Here is a 26,723-nt window from a genome sequence, read left to right as displayed (position 1 = left end):
GCTTCAAAAAAACAATCTTAATATCTTGGAGTGGCCAAGTCAGAGTCCAGATCTTAATCCAGTCTGCTCACTTGTGATCTCCATGCAGGCTGAGAGAGGCTGAGCAGTCTGGCATATAAAACTGTGAAACAAAAGCAGCATCCAGATGTGCAAACCTGACAAGGGGAGCCCTTTCCAAAGTCAAGGCTGTCATGGCTGCCAAACGTGCATCTACTAAATATTGACCTATAGGGGATCAGATATTTGTGTTTAAAATTTGTAATTAATTTAGGCCACTTTGCAAAAATCTGTTTCCACTTTGGAAATAAAGTGTATTTTTTATCAGCATTAAAAACAAGAAATTAAATCCACTGGGAATCAAAGTGGGAGAACATTTAAATGTGAACACATTTTACAGAGACTGTATTAGTGTGTGCACTATTAATATTACTTTATTGTAAAGCAAAATCAAACATATAAACTTGAGTAAATGTTGGCAGTGTAAGTGGTCAAATATCAATTTGTTTGAATAAATTAGTTTCTTTAATAACATCTCCACCTGGTGGAGCACTGCAAATCTGCATTTGCCAAAAGGTTCTGCTAACTTCTTGCTTACTTTCAGAAAGGAAGATTACGAAGGTTCCAAGGTGAGCTCCTTGTTTGATTAGTAACAGTAGCTGATTATGATTCAAGAGTGTGGCGATGTGTTGTATATTAGTTAGACAAGTAAATAACAACGTCACAGTACACAGTACATGAGACACAGGAAGGAGATTAGATAAACACAGTATATTGTAGTAAAGAAACAACATGCAGTGGAAAACACTTGTGCTTTTAAAGTAACGTAAACCTCTGCCTGTACCCGTGTAGCTCTGGGTACCTCACTGTCTCATGAGTTTATGCAAGTAAAAATCGCATCGTACTCAGTTCATATGACAATAAACTTGAACTTGGACAGGATGCTCCCTGTCGAACATCAACTCAAACATCATATTGGACATTCTACAGCTCACTTATATAGACTCTGTGACAAACTCCTGCCTTGCTATGACTGTTTACAGACGTCCACTTCACCAGGATACCAAAACTAAAAAAAAAAGGATCTACTAATATTAATAAAACGCTGTTGCTTCAACGTTCACTGCAGTGAATGTTCTTTTTGAAAATTCACAGAATCTGTCTTGTTGTAGCTTGCATAGCTAAACTAACCCATGTACAATTGTGGACAAATTTGTTGGTATCCATCCACAAAAAAAAAGAACCGACAATTGTTTCTGAAATAGCTTGAAACTGACAAAAGCAATTTGCACCCATTATTGTTTATTTGGTATTCAACAAAAATCAGACTTTGCTTTAGTGTTTTCATTCAGCAGAATATTTCAAATAATAACACAAATGAAAATGACATGGATACAAATGGTGGGACCATTAACCTAATATTTTGCTGCACAACCTGTGGCCATCACTGCAAAGAAGTAATTCCTGGAGCTCTCCGTAAGACTTCTGCACCTGACCACAGGTAGTTTGGCCCACTATTCCTGAGCAAACTTCTCCAGCTATGTCAGGTTTGAAGGGGGTCTTCTCCAGACTGTTCTTTCCACAGATGTTTTATAGGATTCAAGTCAGAAAGCCATTTCAGAACAGTCCAATGTTTTGTTCTTAACCATTCTTGTTTGCGTTTAGCTGTGTGTTTTGGCTCATTATCCTGTTGGAGGATCCATGACTTGAGACTGAGACAGAGCTTTCTGACACTGGGCAGTATGTTTCACTCCAGAATGTCTTGATGGTCTTGAGATTTCATTGTTTTCTGCACACACTCAAAGTACCTTGTGCCAGATGCAGCAAAGCAGTCCGAAAACAGAACTGAGCCCCCTCCATATTTCATAGAAGGTATGGTGTTCTTTTCTTGGAAAGCATCATTATTTCATCTGTTGACATAGAACTGATGTGACTTGCCAAAAAACCTCAAGTTTTGTCTCATCTATTTTAAAGGATGTTGTCCCAGAAGCATTGTGGCTTGTTAATATGCAAATTGCAGTCTGGCTTTTTTATGTTTTTATTTCAACACTGAAGTTCTCCAGGGTCTTCTTCCATTAAGTCCACTGGATGGTGTGATCTGACACTCATGGGCCTTGGACCTTGGAGTTCAGCTTGTGTCTCTCTGGTAGTTGTACTTGGCTTTTTGTCTGCCATTCTCACTGTCCTTCTACCCATTCTGGGGTCAATTTTCCTCTTGCAGCCACATCCAGGAAGGTTGGTTGCAGTCCAGTGGTCATTAAACTTCTTAATGATATTAACAACTGTTGTCACAGGAACATCAAGCTGCTTGAATATGGTCTTCTAGTCTTTGTCTTTAACATGCTTGTCTATCGTTTTCTTTCTCCTCAGATGACTCTCTCCTTTGCTTTCTCTGGTCCACGTTCAGTGTGGGACACACGATGATAACAAACAGCTCAGTGACGACTTTTCTCCGTTTAAATCTGTCAAATGACTGATTGCACGATTGCAGACATGTGTGATACTAAATAAAGAAAGCAACTAGTTTGTAAAATCATTGGGAACCAGTGATTTAGGATCTTTTCTAAGGGTACCAACAAATGTGTCCAGGCCATTTTAGAATATCTTTTTCTTTCTTTTCACACTTGCTTTGCTTCACTCAATGAAATATCAAAGGTATGAAGGTACACAGGGGGCAATCACTTTCATGTCAACACTTTTCAGCAGGCACACAAATGAGCTATAATGGGACCAACACATTTGTCCATGTCTGTACATCTAATGTTTCAGTGACATCATACTAGTTTAGAAATTCAAAAAATGTGTTACTAGTGTCTTATAAAGTTCATTCTCTTACATTGTCTGACCCTTTACAGTTATGCATTGTTATAGTCTCTCTATTATACTGTATAAAAAATCCTGGGACAAGACAAGACTTTTTATCCTGGGACGAGACAAGACTTTTTCAGGGAGATACTTTCAAGTCCTGCGAGACGAGACTTTGTGCCAAGAGATTTAACAACGCCCGGGGCTGGAAATAAAAGACAGAGAGCAGATGGCAAAGTAGAACATCGTAAAGAGGTTCAAAGTCGTTGGCATGATACACATGCAGAGCAGGTTAGAGATAATGAAAGTACTAAAATTCAAAAGTCTCAAAAAAATGATAGTAAAGATCGCATTAGCGCAAACAAACGGAAATTATTACTTGGTGAAATAACGGAACAGCAAAAGAGATTGAATATATTGTTCGGATTAAAATTTTAAGTCGGAGACTTGTAAATCGTCTAATTCGTGTTACCATCCTAGAAAAGTAGTGTTTCTTCCCAATGAAGAGGCGTATCCAAGAGGATTAAAAGATTTGTTGTATGGTGAAAGTGAAATCCACATATGTGAGTGGCAGAGACGTGAAGTGGCTGGCGCGTAGTGAAGATTGGGGGGTTGACAAGCAAATCGAGCAGGGGGCAAAGCCCCCTAGTATAGAAAAAATAAAAACTCCACTGCAGAAAGTCCCTACAACACAACTTCAAAGTTATTTCTTATCCCAACATGTCTGCTCCTGGTGTGTATTAATATGGTTAAACGTCAGAGATGCTCGCCTTCAGACTCTTTTTACCTGGGCAGGCTCAAGTGCATGAATGAGAATGGTGGTCTGCTTTTTCCCCAGTCAAACTACACAGAAAAATTTGCAGAAAAAAAAAGGACGACTGCTGTGATTGCATGAACAGCTTCATCTAACACAATAATGTAGAATTTGTTACTAGATGTGATGTTTTCCTTTAAAATAGTATTATGTTTTGAAATGCTTTAAAATGTTAATAGTAATTATTTGAGTACCAAATTGGCCATAGTATGTGTGTATGTGTGTGTGTGTGTGTGTGTGTTAGCCCTGCAATGGACCCTGTCCAGGGTTTGATCCTGCCTTGCGCCCTCTTCTGGCTGGGGTGGTCTCCAGCACCCCCTGTGACCCAATTCAGGACTAAGAGGGTCAGATAATGACTGACATTTCCATGTATGGAAAGGTTTTAAAATAAAAATCAGAAATTGGGATTTTTGATCACTTTTTATTCAGGGTTAGAACAATTGCACTGAATAGATATGACATAATGACAAAGCTTACCTGTGACATCTGACAACCTGGCTGTGGCGCCAGCTAAATCTCTTTTAAGACATGCAATGGTGTCTTCCAGTAAAAGGCTCTGCTGCTGCGACCGAGCTAACTCTTCCCTATAAACGAAACAAGCACAAGCACCATTAAAGTTACACTGGATTTAGAAAATAATCAGACCTCTTCACTTTCTGCACACTGTCTGTGTCTTAAAGATTGAATTAATTTATTAAATGTATCCTTGACATGTGTTGAGAATTTGACTGACAATTTGACCTGTGGCAAACTGAAATGACTGGACATCGCTTAGAAAGGCACACACATACTTGTGTAAAGAAGGTGCAACAACTCACACTGCATGTCAAGACAAAAGCAAATCCAAGGAACTCTCTGTAGACCTCAAATTGTGGTGAGGCACAGATCAGGGCATGGGTACAAAACCATTTGTAAACCTCAATAATTGTGAAACGAAAGAAGTCTGGAACCACCAGGCCTCTTCTTAGAGCCAAATTCAATAACTGGGCAACAAGAAGTTTTGATCAGGAAGATGACCAAAACCCCAATGGTCATTCTAACAAAAGTCTTCTGCTGAAATGGGAGACCCTGTCACAAGGATGACCATCTCAGCAGCACTCCATCAACAAGACGTTTATAGCTAGACAGACGTTACCCTTGAGTAAAAGGGATATGGCACCCAAATGGGATTTAAAAGACACAGAGAGCATGAAGACAAACATTCTCTGGTCTGATGGGCCAAAAATTGAACTCTTTGGGCAAAACTCCAAGCACTATGTCTGGAGAAGACCAGGCACTGCTCATCACCTGACTAATGCTGTACGGTGACACATGGTGGTGGCAGCATCATGCTATGGGGGTATTCTCAGTGGCACGGAGAGGGAGACAGGTCAGAATTGAAGGAGGGATGAATGCAGCCAAATACGGAGAGGTCCTTCTGTAAAACCTGCTCCAGAGACTGGGACGAATGACCCAAGGAATACAGCCAAGTCATTGCTGGAGTGGCTTCAGGACAAGTCTGTGACTGTCCTTCAGACTTACACCCCACAGAACATCTGTGGAAAGACCTGAAGATGGCAGTTTGCAGACTCTTTCTGTCCTATCTAATGAAGCTTGAGAGGATCTGCCAGGAAACATTCAATAAACTGCCCAAATCGAGGTGCAAAGCTTGAAGCCAAATTGGCTTCTATAAAGTACAGAATTAAGGGTCTGAATATTTATATGAATGAGATTTCAGTTTTTAATTTTTAATAAATCAAAACCTAGTTTTGAAATTTTTTAAATACATCTGCAAACCTTTTCTGAGAGCATGTTTTCACTTTGAGGCTTGCCAAGCTCTCAATCCTGGCATAATTTCTACTGTGTGAAGTCGGTATTGTGTCATCATTTTCATGTCATTTTTGACAGGCTGATTTCACAAACTTTCAGACTGATTGACAAATCTAAACTGTGGTGACATAAGTAAGAGTAAGTTTGGACAGCAGTGTGATCTGTGAACGACAACTGAGTTAAGAAAATAGGTGAACTGCATAAGGGAGAAGGGCACATTTCTTATCATCCATATATTGCATGATTCATGAACTCATTTAGAACGTGCACAAGTCATAAAATCTGCTTAAAGAAAAAATATCCACGGGCATCTCAGAGAAACAAGTGTTCTTTTTTTAATTTTGAAGTTTCATAACACTGTAACCCATTAGGTTCAAGGTACTGCCAATCACTTTATATTCCATACAATGATTTGAAACCAGCCAATTTACAGAGATGTAATTACACAATTTTATAGTACATATGGTTCACCTAGGCCATGATTAGACCAGAAGATGTTTCTCTTTAAATTATTAAATGATACTCCAGAAATTATTAATGTCCTTATGATCCTGAAGGTTTGTAAATTGGTGCATTATTCATCATCAAGTTTGCTTGACAGACACCAGATTTCGAGCAGAGGAGAGCTGTGATATGCCAAATTAATCTGAGACATACATGTGTTATCACTTGGAGGAAAATGCTACACGTTACACACCGCCAAACAGTCCTTGCAATCAGTACAACATGATTTGCCATCAGATTTGGCAGCCTGGCTTATAATAATTCACTAGAGACTGCCAAATACACTGGCACTGATCAAAATTCACTTTCTAAAATTCAGGCCTGGGGTCATCGCTGCCTCTCAGATGAGAAGAATGATTTTCCGATGGCCAGACATTCAATATAGAATTGCCAAAAAAATCACAAAGCAGGAGTTAAGCGCCCACTTTACTCACTTGAGATGAGTGCACATGTGCTGTAGTGACTCCACCTCGTGATGGACAGCAGGGACGGCTTCCACAATCGTTTTCTTGCTGGGTGGCCTCTGTTCAACATCTATAATGTAAAGTGAAAATTTACACCTCAGGTCTGTACTGATTTGAATTATAAACAGAGCTGTCACAAAAAAAAAATAAAAATGAGAAAGGAGGAACTATAGAGCAGCTGAAAAACTTAAACATCAGTAGAAACTGCCTGAGGATTCAGAATCATTAATGAGTAAGACTGAGGGTACTAATTCAGACATTTCTAACACAAGCTTTACTTCAGTGAACCTGCTGAGTAACAATGGCCACATGTTCTTATGTCATGATATCAAGGGTCCCTTAAAACTTCTATAATTATCGGGCTTGTGAGTAAAGTAGGTATTGTTTGAAAGTGTTGCATAATTGTGTCAAAGGACAGTAAATGCCTGCTAGAGGTAAAGGACTTCTCAGGATGTGGGAATACCACCCGACTCTGCAGTGTACAGAGCCCTCCATGATGTTTGGGACAAAGACACGTTTTTCGTTGATTTGCTCCTCTGCTCTACAGTTTAAAATTACAAAACAAACAATTCAGACATCGTAATTAAAGTGCACATTACAGACTTTCATTTAAGGGGATTTGCATACACTTCGGTCACACAACACTTTTTTTCTACATGGCATCCCCAGTTTCAAGGCACCATAAAGTCTGGGACACAGCAATGGCGGGTCTACTAAAGCCGTCATATTCAGGAGTTTGTCACGTATCCCTGGCATGCAATGACTGCTTGAAGTCTGTGATTCACAGACATCACCAGGTGCTGAGGGTCTTCTCTGGTGATGGCCTGCCAAGCCTCTAATGCAGTTATTTTCAGCTCCTGGTTGTTTTGGGGGCTTGTCCCCTTAAGTTTTCTCTTTAGAATATGGAAGGCCTGCTCAATTGAATTTAAATCTGGTGACTAACTTGACCATTCAAGAAGTTTCCATTTTTTAGCTTTATAAAACTCCTGTATTGCCTCAGCAGCATGTCTGGGTCATTAACTTGTTTTAGGAAGAATTGCTGTCCAATGAGTTTGGAGGCATTTACTGGAACTTGAGCAGATCAGATGTTTCTCTACACCTCAGAATTCATTGTGCCACTGCCATCAGCAGTTCCATCATCAATGAAGAGAAGTGTGCCAGGACCATACATGCCATACATGCAGCATACCAGCAGCCATACGTGCCCAAGCCATGACACCCCCAGAATGTTTAACAGATAAGGTGGTCTGCTTTGGATCTTGGGCAGTTCCTTTTGGTCTCCACACTTTGCTCTTGCCATCACTGTGATCAGGTTAATCTTTGTCTTGTCTGTCCACAAGACATTTTCCCAGAATTCTGCAGGCTCTTTCAAGTCCTTTTTCACAAACTGTAATCAGGCCTGCTAGAGGTGCTGTTTTTTGTGGCTAACTAGTGGTCTCCATCTTGCAGTGTGGCATCTGTATTTCTGTTTACAAAGTCTTCTGCTGATAGTCATCTCTGACACACATATCGGCCCCCTGACGGCTGTGTATGATCTGTCAGACAGGCGTTTGGGGCTTTTTCTTTACCATTGTAAGGATTCTTCTGGCATCAGCAATGGTGGTCTTCCTTGGCCTACCATTGTGATTACTGAGCCCACCAGTGTGTTCTTTCTTCTTAATGATATTCCAGGCAGGTGATTTAAGTCATCTAAGGTGTTACAGATGTCTCTAATCATTGTATTCTTGTTTTCCAGCCTCATAATGGCTTATTAGACTATCATTGGCACAGCTCTCCTCCTCATCTTGAACAATGGCAACTGCAGACTCCAAAGGGTACAAGCACACCAAAGTATCTTATGAAACAATGAAACTCACCTGAGGAATCTCAAGCACCTGTGATGCCAATTATAACAAACATTATGGTGCCCTGAAATGGGGGGGGGCATTTACACCAAGTGTTGTTATTCTCACTAAAATCTTGACATTGAATCATCGGATGATTACAATACTTTCCCTATACCTCATATACGAGAAAGTTAAAATCAGTTGTATTGTATTGTATTATAATCTTAATGAAATCTTCTATGAATAAAAACACACCCTTCTTGGGCCTCATGTGCCAGGACTACACTCTAGATTTCTTCACACAGCAAGATAGACAAATGATCTCTTTAGCACTATGGAGATTAGGTAGAAAATTCAGAGACAGTTTTGAGTCTCCAGGATGAAACTGTTGTTAGATTAAGCGAGAAGTTATTGACGATTAGGTAACTTGGGTTTTAAGGGGAAGGAACAAAGGAAAGGAATGAACACCACAGTAGTAGAACTTTCAGTGAAGAAAAGGCTAGTAGGATGCAACATGGAAAGATTTTAAAGTGCATATAGCACCTGTAGGTTTGAAGACCTTTCTCAAGCACAAACCAACTAAATATGGAGCTGAGTGGAAGGACAGATGGTTTCCTTACCAACTGATAGGATGGTGACCCTAAAAAATGAGAGATGTAGTCATGGCATTTTAAGATTGGAGACCTTTTCCATACAGAATCTGACACTCTACTGAGTTGAACTATGATTTTAAAAATCAAATGGAAAATAACGGAAATGAATTCAAATGTAAAGCAAAGCAAATAAGAAGTAATAAGTGAGCAGCATGAGAGAAATGAGTAGAAATGCACAGCCATGGCTTCTATTTCATGACATAATCAGCATTCATTTTACAACTACTGACACACACCGTGTCTTCAGGCCACCTCAACGAGATGTGCTTAAGCAGCTTCTCACTTTTGATTTTTTCAAGCATCTGCAACTTCTCCACCTCTGCAGTCTGCAGCAGGTCTGACATCTTACGGAGCTTCTCTTCCAGAGAAACAATGGTGCGGGAGTGCTGGTGGATCTGCTCTTTGAACTCTGCTATTTCACTCATGTGTCTCTCCTGCTCGGCAGCAGCCTCCTTTTGACGGTGGCTCTTCTGAGTGTTTAAATCTTCTCGCAGTGTAGCCTAAGGACATAAAGTTAACATGTCACTTTAAAGTGACTGGTTCAGGAGTTTACCCAGTATCCATCACATTGCAGGGTACATTTTTTGCAACACACACTCCATCACCAGCTCAACAATTTCCTTGGTTTCTAAAATGACATCATGTTGCCCTCAACTGTCCCGCAGTGTGATTATAAACCTAGCACAAAGCTTTGTTTCAGTTAGCCTTATCCAAGTTTAATATAAAAGATGTCATTTCTCGCTAATCTGTTGTTGGAGTAGGATCTGGAACCCCATGGCCCTGACTCGATTAAGCGTTCTGAGAATGTTAAGTTATGAAGGTAGGAATAATGGTGGAAAAGAGCTGTTTACATCCATGGCCTCATTAGGATTGACAAAAATTGTGATAAGAAAATGTTAAGTTCTGCATTTGAGGGCTCCTCTGTGATAGAAGGAATTTCTAATCTAAGAGTTTGGAATTTCTCTATTAAGTGATGTAAAAAGCTGCTGAGTGATTTCTGCCTATAAGGCCATCAAGCAGGAAAACGTGGTAGGATGTGCCGGTCACAGTCAGTTTGAAAAACACGTATGTCCTAATGTAACAAAGAACTTAAAAAACCAGGAAAGAAGATGGTGCTCTACAAGGCCTGGGCACAGTTAGAGTTCATTACTGAAAAAAATGCAAACCAGAAGAAAATGGAATCCAAAACCAAACTAAATTTGAATTCTTTCTAACTAGAGCTAAATTTCCTTCATCAGGCAAGGTGTAACCTTACACCTTGCCTGATGAAGGGGCCACAGCCACCCTCGAAAGCTTGCATTTGTAATCTATTTAGTTAGCCAATAAAAGGTGTCATTTCACCCTACTTTCTCCTGTATCAATCTATGGCTAACATGGTACAACATTCTACAGGGACGAAATGGAGCGGCTGACAGCGTGATGCACTGACAACAACCTGCTCCTGAACACAATTAAGACCTAGGAGCTCATTGTGGACTTCAGGAAAAAGAAAATGGACATCAAACCACTCTACATTGGAGGGGACTGTGTGGAGAGGATGTCAGACTTCCACTTCCTGGGAGTCCACATCATGGAGGACCTGCCCTGGGGTGTGAAACACAGCTGAGCTGGTGAAAAAGGCTCAGCAGAAACTTTCTTTCCTGAGAGTCCTCAGGAAAAATAACATCCCCCAAAAACGGCTGGTGTCCTGCTATCACTGCTCTATTGAGAGTATCCTGTGCTACTGCCTCTGCGTGTGGTTCTCCAGCTGCACAACACATCAGCGGATCATAAAGGCTGCCCAGCAGATCATCAGCTGTTCTTTACCCTCTCTGGATGAACTGCACAGCTCTCACTGCCTCTGGAAAGCGGAAAACATCTTACAAGACTCCTCACACCCCGCTCATGACATGTTCCAACTGTTGCCATCAGGCAAAAGATATAGGAGCATCAAAACAAAGACTAATAGACTGAATAACAGTTTCTACCCTGTTGCTATTAGGCCACTGAATGCCACCTAATCACCTCCAATGCAGCAGTGCAATAGATGGCATCTTGTGCAATTAAGTTCTTATGTGGAATTTTTGTGTTCTACCTCATTTCTTCTTATCCTTTCCTATCCTTTTGTAATTATGTTTATTTATATTTTGACACCGCAGGGACTGCACCTAATTTCATTATGTATTTGTTTCAATGACAATAAAGATATTCTGATACTGCTATAGAGCTAAATTTGCAAGCCTTTTTAGTTGTTGATTCTTTTTCCATTGAACACATAAACTTGGATGCTAAGGACAGCATGGTGCTCTCTTTTACAGTGGAAGGAAGAGACATCACATCATCACATTGTCACCAATCACGTGAGGGGCAACCAACCCAGCCACCAAATGATAAGATGGCCGTCCACTAAACGTGGAGGAATGGCAGACAGTGAGGAGGCAGCAAAAACAATCGAAGAAGATTTGGATAAGCTTTACAAATGGATGAACACTTGAAACATGCAGTTTAACACAGAAAAGTGCAAAGTGCAACACATGGGCAAAAGAAACATCAATTATAAATACAAGATGGGAGACATGGTCACACAGGAAGCAGCATCTGAAAAGGAGGTAAGGGTTTATGTCAACACAAGATTTTCATCATCTAAACCAAGAGTTCCCAAAGTGGTCGATATTGACCCCCTGGGGTCGATTTGAACTTTCTAGGGGTCGAATTGGGGGTCGACGACAGCAAAAATAGACCCCCTTACTACTGCTATTTGTTTGATACTTCAAAATATCTATGATTCCAATAGGTACCTAATTAAGAAGTAAAATAATTAAAAAAAAACACTTTTTTGATAAAAATACATTACATACCAAACTTGCAAACGAAAAGGTAAAATGTGTCATTAAAAGAGTCACACGTAAGAATGCATGAAAATACATGTAGCACTAACATGTCTGTGCATTGTCTTATCAAACGTATCAAAGCAAGTGTGGACATGAAAAACAGTTGCATGTCCGCACTTCCTCGCAGCGGGACGAGACGACGGATATTCGATATGAGCAGAAGCCATCAGTCTTGTACGGTCATGCTTTCATAAAACACTAGAAATTGGTTAGTTTGATGTGACATGTACTTATTCGTGATTTGAACTTTGAATATAATTATTTATTGAGCAGCAGTCTTACAAAAAAGAAAATCAGAGGACACAGTTTATTTATTCGACTGAACAAAAATTGTCTCTTAGTACATACTTTATTGTTTTTTTTTTTATCACAGGGGCTGTCGAAATTGTTTGTTAATAAAAGTTTTTATTTCTTCAGATAATAATATGACTGAACCAAAAAAGAAATGCAGACAGTACAGCTTGGACTATTTGTACTTATTTTGAATTTACATATTTATTTCATAAATGTCAAATGTCAAAAATGTAAAAAAACACTGCTCGTATTTTTTTGCTATAATTTCGTTAGTGCAGGTTTCGATATTAAATGTTGCACAAGATAATGCCATATTCCGTAGTCCTTTTATCTTTTTGATGATCAGTTTGATATCTAGTGAAATATTTAATAAAGAGTACTGTACAAATGTATTCATTTGAGTAAGTAAAGTAAATGACTAGGGGGTCGATGGTTTTAAAAGTTTTTGGTAAAGGGGTCTGCAGCCGAAAAAAGTTTGGGAACTCTTGATCTAAACAATGTGCAGGAGTGATTAAAAAACATAGTAAATAAAATGTTACATTATATTGTAAAAAACTGATGACTATAAATCAAAGCAAGTTCAGGTCAGATTATATAATGCACTATTAAGGCCTTATCTGGAGTACTGTGTGCAGTTCTGGTCACCACACTACAAGAAAGACATAACAGCACATGAAGCTGTGCAGAGGAGAACAGCCAAGGACATCCCAGGACTTAAGGACATGTTGTACTGTGACAGACTCACAGAATTAAATCTGTTAAATCTCGAGAAGAGGAAACCTAATCCAGGTCTTCAAAATCCTCAAAGGCACTGTTAAAGTAGACCCAGCCAAATAATTTCAACTAAATGTGAATCACATACTTGTGGGCGCCAGTGGAAATTAAGAAAAGAGCATTTAGGACTGAAGCCAGAAAGCACTTCTTTAGTCAAAGTTTTGTGAGAGTCCCAAAAAAATGATTGAGTCATATAGATGAAGCCGAAACAATGGCAAACTTTAAGAAGAATCTGGATGAGATACTGGGGCAGTTTAGCTATTAGCTAAACAAACAATCTTGATGGACTGAATGCTCTCCTGTCGTGTGTCAAACTTCTTTTTAGAACTTTAAAACAAGCCAGACAAGAACAGGCCATTCAGCCCAACAAAGCTCGCCAGTCCTATCCACTTAATTCTTCTAAAATAACATCAAGTCGAGTTCTGAAAGTCCTTAAAGTCCTGCTGTCTACCACACTACTTGGTCACTTATCCCATGTGTCTGTGGTTCTCTATGTGAAGAAAAACTTTCTAATGTTTGTGTGAAATTTATCCTTAACAAGTTTCTAACTGTGTCCTCATGATGAACGCATTTTAAAGTCACAGTCTTGATCCACTGGACTAATTTCTTTCATAATTTTAAACACTTCAATCATTTCACCTCTTAATCTTCTATTGCTTTAACTAAAAAGCTTAGCTCTTTAAATTTTTCTTCATAATTCATTCCCTGTAACCCTAGAATCAGCCTAGTTGCTCTTCACTAGGCTTTCTCTAGCGCTGCTTTGTCCTTTTTACAGCCTGAAGGCCAGACCTGCACACAGTACTGTACTCCAGATGAGGCCTCACCAGTGCATTATAAAGCATAACCTCCTTTTACTTGTGTTCCTGATGAAGACAACTCACGAGATGACAATAGCCATTTAAAGACAAAGTGAAGTCCTGAAATAAAAGCAAACATAAAAAGAAAATATACAGTAGATATCTTCACTGAAGGCCACCATCTGCAGATGAATCCTGGTCAGCTGTTAAATATTGACAGTCAGATGAACGCGGTGTAAACTAACGCTCGCAAACCGACTTTATCCAATTGGCAGGTGCAAAGGGCCAGAGGTTATTTAAGCACTACAGGAATCAAGCTTGTGTATCAAAGAGGGACAGACAGATTAATTTTTAACATTTTCCCAAAAAGTATTCACATGTGTAAATGCGCAACAGTACTATGTGCAATGCATTTGGCATAAAAGGTTACTAAAAGCCACACGATGCCCCATTAAAGACAATTATCTTCTAATTCACCTCTGCTTTCCTGGACGATTCCAGTTCTTTTTGGAGCTCTGATAGTCTTGATTTCAGGGTTTCTTCTTCTCCTGATTTTTTTTCTATTACCTGTTAGACACAAAAGAAGTTCAAGAGAAAACAGTAATGAATATCACATGCACTTCTGCATAAACCTGATCTCTTTGATGGAGATAGTTTTACCCACACAAGAAAAGAGCACCAGGCATCAGCCAGAGCCTGTGAATTGAATAGATGGAGCACATCATTTCACTAGCTAATCTCACTTTACAATTAAGATTTCACTGATTAGTGTAATTAGGACACTAGATTTAATTCTAGGCCATGACAGAGTAGGCAGTCATTTAAATCACACTTGTTAGGGATGTAAAACAATTAGAATGATTTTCAAAGGCTCTTTAGGCCTTTCACAAAATAGATATAATATAGACTGTATATGGAAATGAAAGCTGGTTGCATTTTTAGACACAAATGGGAATGGAATGGCAAACAGCTTCCTAAACTAAAAAAAAACATTTTTCTACAATCAAAAGAGCTGCACAATATTTTAAAGATATCTCAGACTTTAAAATATATTAGGCTTTTCAAGGTACCATCCACCTTAATAAAAGTGTTTCTGTGTATGTGTTTGCCCATCCAGTTGCTATGTCTCTACCATTCCCACAGATGGTGCACCACAAACATTTGTAGTTAATAAAATTAATTGTATTTGTCATTCCAACAGAGGGCACATCACAAACAATAAGGGGCATCACAAACTTTTGTAGGAATAAAATGTAGTGCATTTGTCATTCCAGCAGAAGGTGCATCACAAACATTAACCATGCTTTTACAAATCCCATACCAAATGGCATATAACAGAGACATATGCCTTGTATCCTAAACTAAAAAAAAATTTATTCTATCTGCAATAACTATTTTTAAGATCAAAAGTAAAGAGTTGCACAAGATAATAAGGATATCTCACACTTTGCAATACAGGTTTTGGAGGTAACATCGACCTTAATATAAAGGTAAGTGTCTGTATTGTCTGCTTATCTGTGTGTCCATCCGATTGCTATGTCTCTACCATTCCCACAGATGGTGTGTCAATAACATTTGTATTACTAAAATGCATTGTATTTGTCATTCCAACAAATGGCACACCACAAACATTAGCAATGTTTTCCAAATCCCACACAAAATGGCACAGAACTGACATATGCATTGCATTTGTCATTCCAACAGATGGCGCATCACAAATATTTGTAGTAAAGCATTTTACTTGTGCAAATGTTTATAATGCACCATCAGTTAGAAAGACAAATGCAATGCCCTTTATTACTATGTGGATTACAAAATGCAGTATAGTAGATGGTGAACAGCAAATATTAATGCTGAATAAGCTGAGGTCTATGTTAATTATTAGATTTCAACCTGTCAGGTAGCACAGCTAGTTTCATATGAAATTACTACGAGTTAAATTACTTTAAACTCCAAATGTTCTTTATACACAAATACACAGACAACAATTAAAAGCAACACTGGGCTAATTATTTTGTCCTGGTAGGATATCTTAAGGCCATTTTTGAGAGGTGAAAATAAACCTAAGCATCCATCAGATGGATGCATTGAATTTCTGTCTGATTAGAGAACTGCGAGAATATTTAACTGGTATACTGGGTGAGAAGTACACCGGCCCTAAATTAGCTGCAATATAAAGTATGGAGCTTCAGCAGTGCTTCAAAGTGCAGCCCATCCTAGCTTTACAGAAAAGTTCATTATTTTCCAGAGAAAATGTAAATGTCCATGATGCTTGTTAGGTTAATGCTAATACAATTTTATAAAGGTGCTTAACTCAAAACACATATTCAAAGGCAGAATGCCAGCTCTGCCATGGAATTTGTAAGGCTTAAGGTTGAGACTTCAGTCCCTAGAGCATGTAAGTCACGTAGCTCGGCAGTGCTCCATTTGAAGAAGCAATTATATTATAAACTTGTGATCTGTGAATTACTTTTGATAAAAGACCAAGTTAAATATACAGTACAAATGTTAAATGTGTACATACAGGAGCTTCATGTTAACTGTTTTATCATTTTTATTTAGGAAGAATAACAGCACTTGTGCAAAAATACATATTTGATGAGAGCTAAGACAAATATAAGCTATATTTACAATATAAAAATGATACAGTATTTCTAGATTTCAACATCTGGAAGACTGGCAGAGGAAATGGCTTGTTCAGTATCCCAGTGATGGAAGGCAGCCCTTTTACTGATATTTCTGCAACACAGCCACTTGGAGGCCACTCTGACAACCACCTGCTCATGAGTTGTCTTGGAATTAAGTCACTGACAAAGACAGGGGAAAATTTGTTGGTACCTCGCCATGAAAAAAAAGGAACACACAATCATCTCTAAAAAAAAAAACTTGAAACTGACAAAAGTAATGGGCACCCATCATTGTTTACTACGTATTTAACAAAAATCAGATTTTGCTTTAGAGGTTTGATTCAAAAGAATATTTTGATTAATAACACAATTGAAAATGGTATGGACAAAAATGATGACACCCTCAAACCTTTGGTGGCCATCACTGCAAACAAGTGATTCCTGGAGCTCTCCATGAGACTTCTGCAGCTGTTCACACTCTTCCTCGGCAAACTTCTCCAGCTGTGTCAGGTTAGAAAGGGGTCTTCTCCAACTGCATGTCTTAGTTCTTTCCACAGATGTTTGATAGGATAGAAGGCCACCACAGAACAGTTGAATGCGTTGCTCTTAGCCATTCTTGTTTGCTTTTAGCTGTGTGTTTTGGGTCATTATCTTGCTGGAGGATCCATAACTTGAGACTGAGACAGAGCTTTCTGACATTGGGCAAGTACATTTTGCTCCACAATGTCTTAATGGTCTTGAGATTTCATTGTTCTTTGTACAGACTCAACGCACCCCATGCCAGATGCAGCAAAGCAGCCCCAAAACTTAACTGAGCCTACTCCATGTTTCACAGAAGGTATGGTGTTCTTTTATTTGAAAGCTTCATTTGCTCATCTGTGGACATAGTGCTGATGTGACTTGCCAAAAAAGCTCCAGTTTTGTCTCATCTGTCCAGATGCCATTCTCCCAGAAGTAATGTGGCTTGTTAATATGCATTACAGCAAATTCCAGTTTGGCTTTTTTGTTTCTTCTTTCGACAGTGGAGTTCTCCTGGGTCTTCTTCTATTGAGTTCACTGGATGGTGTGATCAGACCCTGATGGACCTTGACCATGGAGTTCAGCTGGTATCTCTTTAGAAGTTGTCCTTGGCTTTTTGTCTACCATTCTCACTGTCCTTCTGCCCATTCTGGGGTCAATTTTCCTCTTGTGGCCATGTTCAGGGGGGCTGGCAACAGTCTCATGTACCTTAAACTTCTTAATGATACTAACTACTGTTGTCACAAGAACATCAAGCTCCTTGCCGATTGTCTTCAAGCCTTCACCTTTAACATGCTTGTCTCTAATTTTCAGACTCATCTCCTCAGATAAGTCCCCCCTTTGCTTTCTCTGGTCCATGTACAGTGTGGGACACACAATGGCACCAAACAGCTCAGTGATGACTTTCCTCCATTTAAATCAGCCAAATGACTAATTGCACAATTGGAGACTTATGTGATACAAATTCAAGAAAACAGTTTGAAAAATCACTTGAATCTAATTATTTGGAATCTTTTTGAGGGGTACCAACAAATGTGTCCAGGCCATTTTAGAATATTTGCACAGAATAAGCACTACTTTTGTCTCTTTTCACACTTGCTTTGCTTCACTCATTGACTTATCAAAGGCATGCAGATAGACAGGGGCTTTTCCTTTCATCACTTTTCAGGAGACAGACAGCACTTTTTCATCTTTTTGCATCATATTCCCATTTCTTTTTAATGATTTTAAGTTCATCAGTGTGAGTAGGAACACGTAACTGGTCAGTGTAGACTTCCTGTTTCACTGAGGTATAAATATGAGGTGACAGACAGGCCAGATTCTCTAGGAAAGACTTGAGAACAGAGTAATAATGTGCAACAAATGAGCTACACAAATCAGAAGGTCTCCGAAATTATGATCAGACACCACCTACAGAACCAGAAGAAAGTTGTTTGGGAGGGAGGCCAGAAAAACACCTCTGTCGTCATCAAACAATGTCTAACATTATCAAAACTTTTATTGGGAATGAATTCTTAAGGTCAGATGAGGCAAAAACTGAGTTTATTTAGCAACAAGCAGCAGAGGTAAGTTTAGTGTAGAGGCATGTAGAAAGGTACGTCATCCCCACTGTGATCTCTGATCTTGTAGGGCTGTTTTATCGATCAAAGGCCTGGACAACATATACATGATATCATGGACTCCAAGTATTGGTAGATATTAAATCAAAACCTGACTGTCTCTGTCTGGAAGCTTAAAATTGAGCAGCGGTACAACTTCCAACGGGAGCCAAAAAACACCTCAAAATCAACACAAAAAATGATTTCTTGACCCCAAAATCAAAGCTTTGCCTTGGCCATTCCAGTCCCCTGGCCTAAACCCGATTGAAGCCTGTGGTATGAGCTGAGGAGGTGAGTCCACAAGGGTGGACCTCACAATCTGAAGGATCTGGAGAGTTTTTATATTGAGGAATGGTCTCAGATCCCTTGGAATGTGTTCTCTAACCTCATTAAGTATTATAGGAAAAAACTAAGAGCAGGTATCTTGGCAATGGGGGTACTGAACAAAGTATTAAATGAAGAAGTGCTAATTGTGGGAAACACATAATAAAACTTCTTTTCCCTTTCATTTTTCCTTCAATTAAAGGTTCAATTTTTGCTCATATTTTGAATGAAAGATCAAGAGGATAAACAATAAAGACTTTTTTCCCTGTTGTGTTTTTTAACCAAGGATGCCAATGTTAAAAGAGGACACCATACCACGTGCAGAACTGGCAAACAGGACAAAGTGTGGAATAGCAGTAAAGTTCAAAACACATTATCAAATCAATGCATTCTGTGGGTTGCTACCTTAAAAGGTTCACATTACAGGAATGTTTTATTCAATTTCTCATTGAATGCATTCAAGAAAAGAGTGTAAATCGTGTGGTTGTTCTCCTGTCTTAAAAGCATTAGCCAAAAAATCAAGATAAGTATGCTGATCTTTAAAGCATTGTGAGGAAAGTCATGTAGGGAATCAGGTAGACACAGACCTTATTCAGCTCACTGAAGCTTGTCTCCATTTCCTGCAGTCTCTTCTGCTCGTGACTCAGTGACTCAGCCAAGCGACTTCGCTCCTCATTCAGACGGCTCTGCTCTTCTTTCAACAACTCTTGCAAACGCTTAATATGGAAAGAGACAGAATGAAGCACAAGCACAACAGATGGGTACAGCTGTGAAAGGAAAGTTCTGTACTACAAAAAAAGAAATGCAGAGTGTATACACTGAAATGTTAAAACAGGCACCTGACCTTCTTAAGGTAATGGCAGTTAAATCTTGAAATACTCAGCAGCAACAGGAGGATGCATTAGAGGAAGGACCATCCATCCACCAATTCTCTGAATCTAAAGGTTAGTGGAAAAACCTATCCCTGCAGCATCATGAAAAAGGTATGAACAAATCCTGCAAGTAATACCAATTTGTCTTAAAGCACAATTTTATGTATATCCATGCTAATGCATATCGTGCAAACGTTACTAAACCTCCTTAATCCATTCAGGGCTACAGCAGACTACAGCCTGTCCTGGCAGCAGAGGTTGAACAGCAGAAACCAATTCAAAACTGGCTTACATTTCATAGCAGGGCATACTCATTAAACACCCCTCATATAGGGAAAGTTTACAGTTGTCAGTTAACTTAACCCTAACTGACCTAGACTTATACTAGAGAGCCTTAAATAGAAAATGCAGGTGCAGTTATCTATATATTGTCATGCATGGGCACCTGAGAATCACCTTGCAGCACAGGTAAATTATGCAATACTCCTCCGGGACAGAAGGGGGTGTCAGCCAACAATACCATCTCTTTCCTCCTACATAGCTCTGAGAAGCCACCCTGCACTCAACTAAACCACACCTCTTTCATCCAGGAAAAGACAAATTTGAGGTCTCCTTGAAAATGCTGTCTCAGTCTGAGGAACACAGACGGAGCTCCCCAACCCAGACCTGCACGAGAGAGCTGATAGTTTCGAGAAGCTGCAAAGCCTAAAGAGGTATATATTGTGCCTGATTTCTGTTGCACCACTGCACATTCATTTTTGTTCAGTCTTTTGGACAATGACAGTAAATGGGGTGAACCAAATGGCACCCCACTTCTCTTGGGTTTACATCTGCCTCATTCCCTCATTTGCACAACATATAGATACAGTGCATCCAGAAAGTATTCACAGCGCATCACTCTTTCCACATTTTGTTATGTTACAGCCTTATTCCAAAATGGATTAAATTAATTTTTTTCCTCAGAATTCTACACACAACACCCCATAATGACAACGTGAAAAAAGTTTACTTGAGGTTTTTGCAAATTTATTAAAAATAAAAAACTGAGAAATCACATGTACATAAGTATTCACAGCCTTTGCTCAATACTTTGTCGATGTACCTTTGGCAGCAATTACAGCCTCAAGTCTTTTTGAATATGATGCCACAAGCTTGGCACACCTATCCTTGACCAGTTTAACCCATTCCTCTTTGCAGCACCTGTCAAGCTCCATCAGGTTGGATGGGAAGCGTCAGTGCACAGCCATTTTAAGATCTCTCCAGAGATGTTCAATCAGATTCAAGTCTGGGCTCTGGCTGGGCCACTCAAGGACATTCACAGAGTTGTACAGAAGCCACTCCTTTGATATCTTGGCTGTGTGCTTAGGATCTTTGTCCTGCTGAAAGATGAACCGTCACCCCAGTCTGAGGTCAAGAGCGCTCTGGAGCAGGTTTTCATCCAGGATGTCTCTGTACATTGCTGCAGTCATCTTTCCCTTTATCTTGACTAATCTCCCAGTTCTTGCCACTGAAAAACATCCCCACAGCATGATGCTGCCACCACCATGCTTCATTGTAGGGATGGTATTGGCCTGGTGATGAGCGGTGCCTGGTTTCCTCCACACCAAAGAGTTCAATCTTTGTCTCTTCAGACCAGAGAATTTTGTTTTTCATAGTCTGAGAGTCCTTCAGGTGCCTTTTGGCAAACTCCAGGCGGGCTGCCATGTGCCTTTTACTAAGGAGTGGCTTCTGTCTGGTCACTCTACAATACAGGCCTGATTGGTGGATTTCTGCAGAGATGGTTGTCCTTCTGGAAGGTTCTCCTCTGTCCACAGAGGACCTCTGGAGCTCTGACAGAGTGACCATTGGGTTCTTGGTCACCTCCCTGACTAAGGCCCTTCTCCCCCGATCGCTCAGTTTAGATGGCTGGCCAGCTCTAGGAAGAGTCCTGGTGGTTTCGAACTTCTTCCACTTACGGATGATGGAGGCCACTGTGCTCATTGGGACCTTCAAAGCAGCAGAAATATTTCTGTAACCTTCCCCAGATTTGTGCCTCAAGACAATCCTGTCTCAGAGGTCTACAGACAATTCCTTTGACTTCATGCTTGGTTTGTGCTCTGACATGAACTGTCAACTGTGGGACCTTATATAGACAGGGGTGTGCCTTTCCAAATCATGTCCAATCAACTGAATTTGCCACAGGTGGACTCCAATGAAGCTGCAGAAACATCTCAAGGATGATCAGGGGAAACAGGATGCACCTGAGCTCAATTTTGAGCTTCATGGCAAAGGCTGTGAATACTTATGGACATGTGCTTTCGCAATTTTTTTATTTTTAATAAATTTGCAAAAATTTCAAGTAAACTTTTTTCATGTTGTCATTATGGGGTGATGTGTGTAGAATTCTGAGGAAAGAATGAATTTAATCCATTCTGGAATAAGGCTGTAACATAACAAAATGTGGAAAAAGCGATGCGCTGTGAATACTTTCCGGATGCACTGTATATATATATTGTGGCAGACGACCAGGGATCCTGCTACACCGGGACACCTGGAGGAAGGACAGACCAGGAGAGCGGCACTACTCTTCCCTGGGTGCCTGGACAGTCCTAGAGCCCTGAAGGACAGTGCTTCCACCACACCAGGAAGTGCTGCCAGACCAGGGATGGTGTACGCCAGGAATGCTTCCGGGTGCAAGGACAGCACTTCTGCCACACTGGGGAGTGCTGCCGGAAGTTTGTCATCGTGCACCTGGGGCACATCCGGGGCAAGATATAAAGGGCTGCCTCACTCCATTCGGTGACCCGGAGTCGGGTGGAAGAGGACAGAGCTTGCGAGAGAGGAGTGGTGGCGGACTGAGTAAAATCTGTAAATATTGTGTAAATAAAGCATTTGTGTGTTTGGACATTCTGGTGTCGGGGCTAACTATTACTATATATATATATATATATATATATATATATATATATATATATATATATATATATATATATATATATATATACACCAGTAATGGCATACTGCAAGTGAATACACTTGACTTATAGTTTTCATCCTCTTTCTCTGTACGTTTAGCATTCGTTTGCTCAGAGGTTGATGTGCTTGCTGCTTCCTGAGCAGCTCTTCTTTTCTCCACCCTTGCAACATGCCTCCTTTTCTTTCGTCGGCATCTTTTCGCATTAACACTGATTAAGTCAGAGTTTGTGTTGCAATTACTTAGTACGTTTTCCTTAATTTTTGCACTTAAGTCTTGAATCTGCCTCAAGAATGATTTAAGATATGAAGAGGTAGAGGAAGTGACGGAGAAGGTGGTAGAGATGAGAATAGTGCCTGGACGCATGGCCGCCCAGCTACCCGCCGCCGAGAGTTGATTCTACAATAAAATAAAATAAAAATAAAATAATTATATATAATAAAATAAAAGTAATAATTCCAAAACTCTTTGCTTTTAATATAAAGCTGTAGTGCAGAGTTTCTGCGTAGTATATGTACTGTATATCAAATTTCAGGCTACAGGTTATTTGATTTTTGACCTTGACCTTCCTGGGTTGATCTTTGACCTTGGAGGTCAATCATCACCCCGAAAGCGGATAGTAGACGTCATGTAGTATATGTGTACCAAATTTCAGGTCAATAAGTCAAGTGATTTGTGAGCTACAGGTGATTTAAAATCCTGGACAGAAACGGACAGCCACGGTAGCGTATTATATAAGAAGATATGTACTGATATATATATATATATATATATATATATATATACTAGACATTAAGCCCGTTACAATAACGGGCGCTAGAACAGTAGTGCATAAACATTAGTAGGAACAGTCTATATTAAATGGCAAGGGACCTTGTATGTGGCTGTAATATGCGTCACTGTATTGTGTGCCTTTAATTTTCTCTCTCAGTAATACCGGTTTGTATTTTCGTAAAATGCCTGTAATTTTGTCAGACAGTAATACAGTGGAACCAAAGTAATTTCCCCCATAGGATTGTATGTAAATACAATTAATCCGTTCCAGATCATATGAACTGTATGTAAATATATATATTTTTTAAGATTTTAAGCACAAATATAGTTAATTATACCATTGAATGCACATAGTAATAGTAAACTAAATGTAAAAACATTGAATAACACTAAGAAAACCTTGAACAACAGAGAAAACTAACACTGCAATAGTTCGCGCTATAGCCTTACGACCCGCTCACTAAAAACACCTTTTTTAATGAGTTTTAAGCACAGGGAAAAAAAATGAATATTTGAAAAATCCGTAATCTAATAAACAACCAAGAAAAGTAACATTGCAACAATGCATGCGTGCGCCTGTGTGTGTGTGTCTGACTCTGTCCCGTGTGTGTGCATGCGTGCGTGCGTGCATGTCTCTGTGGCAGGGCTGCGTGTGTGTGTGTGCGAGCTTGTCTGTCTCTGTCGCGGGCCTGCCTGCGTGCGTGTGTGCATGTCTGTCCCCCATGCGGGCCTGTCTCTGTGTGTGTGTGTGAGTCTCTCGCACGGGCCTGCGTGCGTGCGTGTGTGTGTGTGGGTGTCTGTCTCTCAGGCGGGCCTGCGTGTCTGTCTGTCTGTCTGTCTGTCTCTCGTGTGAACGCACCTGTGTGTGTCTCTCTCTCTCTCTCTGCACAAACAGGGAATGCATAGGAAGAGACTGAACACGTGCCGTGTGGCCCCGCGCATGCGCACTTCACCAGAAGACACACACACACGGACACCTGGACGCACACAGGGGTTTTATTAAAGAGGATATATATATATATATATATATATATATATATATATATATATATATATATATATATATATACATACAACCTCTTGCCTAGTTGGAAGGCACCAGGCGATGGACGAGCAGGAGCCAAATGCCAGCGGCAGATCCATCCCCCATATGTTAAATGGCAGTGGTCCACTGGAAGCATCCCAGCATGGACACCCTTTTGACACACTCTTTCTCCTGCTAGGGTACTGGGAAATGAATGGCCGTATCTTTTAACAAATACACCACATGCTGCCCTGTTGGTGTACTTCTTTCTACACTGGCTTGACAACTTTGTCAAATGACTATTTTTTCTTCTAATCTCTTTCCATTTTGCCATACTTGCATTTCCCCTTTTTACCTGGCCAAAACTCAGAAAAGAGATAATTAGCCTTGCAATGGACTAGCATTAATCCTTCCATGATTGATTGATGCCTTTCGCCTGACTCTGCTGGATTGGAATTTGCGTCCCCACAACTCTGAATCTCAATCTATTTGCAAAAGATATTGAAATTCTTGGGCCTCAATTGTGATATAAACCAGAGAAATATGCATGTCACAGTGTTATTTTCCTGTTTTCACAAAGATGTCATGGCAGAGTGGATGGCAGTGCGCTCTCTGAGATCATGAGCAGTTCTCCCTCACCTGCTGATACTGCTCCTCAGATATCCCCTTGACTCGCTGTATTTCTTTTTGCATCTTTTCCTCAAGCTCTTTCGAAGCTTTATTCATCTTTTCCTGCAGCACAGAACTATGGGAAGTCTGTAGCTCTGCAAGTTGAGCCTTTAAGGAATAGACAACAACATGCAAAAGTTAAACTTAAATATGTCCCAAAAAGACAATAATCAAGCAGATAATTTTTCAAGAGGGCATCTTGCACTTCTTTTCTCTAACTAGTTGAAAGTGTCTGGTATTTATTTAAGTACACCAGTATTTTAAAGAGGAAACATGGATGCTCATCAGGCATTAAAAATACAAACCAGGAGAATGTTTTGCATTGGTTTAGATTTTCATGGTGTACTTCACAAAATGTTGCGGCTTCAGGTGCCACTGTAGGTACACAGTGAGTGCATTTTGGGACGCTTGGCGACCCTGACTAGTTATTGATAAGGTGCAGATGCCTACTCTACTCAAGTATGATCACCCTGGAGTACCTGCAAAGCCTTATCTTTGATTTTAGCTTCTTCGTGGTGCAGCAGCAGATTCTTCACACAGCCAGAAATTCCTGCAAAATGACAGCTCAGTTCAACATTTCATTTCTTAATTTAGCACCAAGTAATTCAATTTACTCCTGGACTATGAAGTACATTCATCGTTGAACCAGAGTAATCCATTTTCAGGTCATGGGGGCCCTGGACCTACGTATGTCAGTTACATTAAACATAATGCAGAAACCAGCCGTGGATAGGATGCCCATCTGTTGCAAGGCTGATACAAAGTCCCACTCAATTGCATGGTGCTGAATTAGAGGTGATAAGTATAGAGAACTACTTGCTGAAATACCAGTGCAGGGATGGAAAAGGTTGCAAATTCCACACAGGCAGCACACAATCTGCCATTCAAACTCGAGACTTGAGAGCTTTGCAGCAAAGTTGCTATCCACAGCAGTCAAAATAAAGCAGTACGATGACTAATATGAGCTTACAGTAATAAAAACTGAAAACACATCATATTATCATGATGTATGGATTTATTTACAATCTACTGAAGTTTTTGTGATGACATGCTTTATATTTATTGTTGGAAAGAAAAATGAATCACTTTTTTGTTATAGCATTCCGTCTAGTCCAACAACAAAGGCCATTTTTAGTGAATAAACTTTAAAGGGTGTCAGAGGTGGCGACCTGGCCAGGACACCCAGGAGGACCGAGGAGGGCTTGCGCCTTCCCCAGACCATCTGGGGGTGACCGCCCTGGTTGATTTGGGGGCCACGGGTACAGAGCTTCGAAGCTCCACCCTGTAGGGGCCCGTGGTCACCGCCAGGGGGCGCCCCCATGCCTTTGGAGCCCTGGACCTTTGCACTTCCGCCACACCAGGAAGTGCTGGGGGGGAAGAGGAGCAGGGACACCCGGAGTGCTTCCGGGGATACAGCCGGCACTTCCGCCACATGGGGGCGTGTTGGGGGGAGATTGCCGGGAAGCACCTGTGAATAAAAGGGGCCTCCTCCCTTCACTCGAGGCGAGAGTCGGGAGTGGAGTGGACTGAGCTTGCTGGAGGAGGCAAGGAGGCGGCCTGAAGAGAGTAAGGCATTGCGTGGCCAAGACTTTGGGGGATTTGTGGTGCACTTAAGACTTGTATATATTGTAAATAAACGTGTTTGTGGGTGACATGAACGTGTCTACCTGTCTGTGTCCCACAAGGGCATGAAATTAACGAGAAGCTACGTTGCAATCCCTCCAAACTGCAGTGCTATATTGTTATTTAGACTTCC

At 40.3% G+C, this 26,723-nt stretch overlaps 1 protein-coding gene across 2 annotated transcripts in view; it reads right to left on the bottom strand.

Moving 5' to 3' along the window:
- The window catches only part of LOC120530892 (forkhead-associated domain-containing protein 1-like), a 106,226-nt gene that overhangs the window by 35,647 nt on the left and 43,856 nt on the right, over positions 1–26,723 (bottom strand). For both annotated transcript variants that reach the window (XM_039755658.1, XM_039755659.1), the window contains 7 exons: positions 25,447–25,517; positions 24,938–25,075; positions 19,263–19,391; positions 14,085–14,174; positions 9,156–9,372; positions 6,364–6,463; positions 4,094–4,200 (listed from right to left, as the gene is read on the bottom strand). In XM_039755658.1, the coding sequence (XP_039611592.1) occupies positions 4,094–4,200; positions 6,364–6,463; positions 9,156–9,372; positions 14,085–14,174; positions 19,263–19,391; positions 24,938–25,075; positions 25,447–25,517 (852 nt within the window). The remainder of the gene's footprint in view (positions 1–4,093; positions 4,201–6,363; positions 6,464–9,155; positions 9,373–14,084; positions 14,175–19,262; positions 19,392–24,937; positions 25,076–25,446; positions 25,518–26,723) is intronic.

Source organism: Polypterus senegalus, chromosome 6 (assembly GCF_016835505.1).
Source record: "Polypterus senegalus isolate Bchr_013 chromosome 6, ASM1683550v1, whole genome shotgun sequence".
Classification (NCBI taxonomy): domain Eukaryota; kingdom Metazoa; phylum Chordata; class Cladistia; order Polypteriformes; family Polypteridae; genus Polypterus; species Polypterus senegalus.
This window is presented reverse-complemented; position numbering and strand designations above follow the sequence as displayed.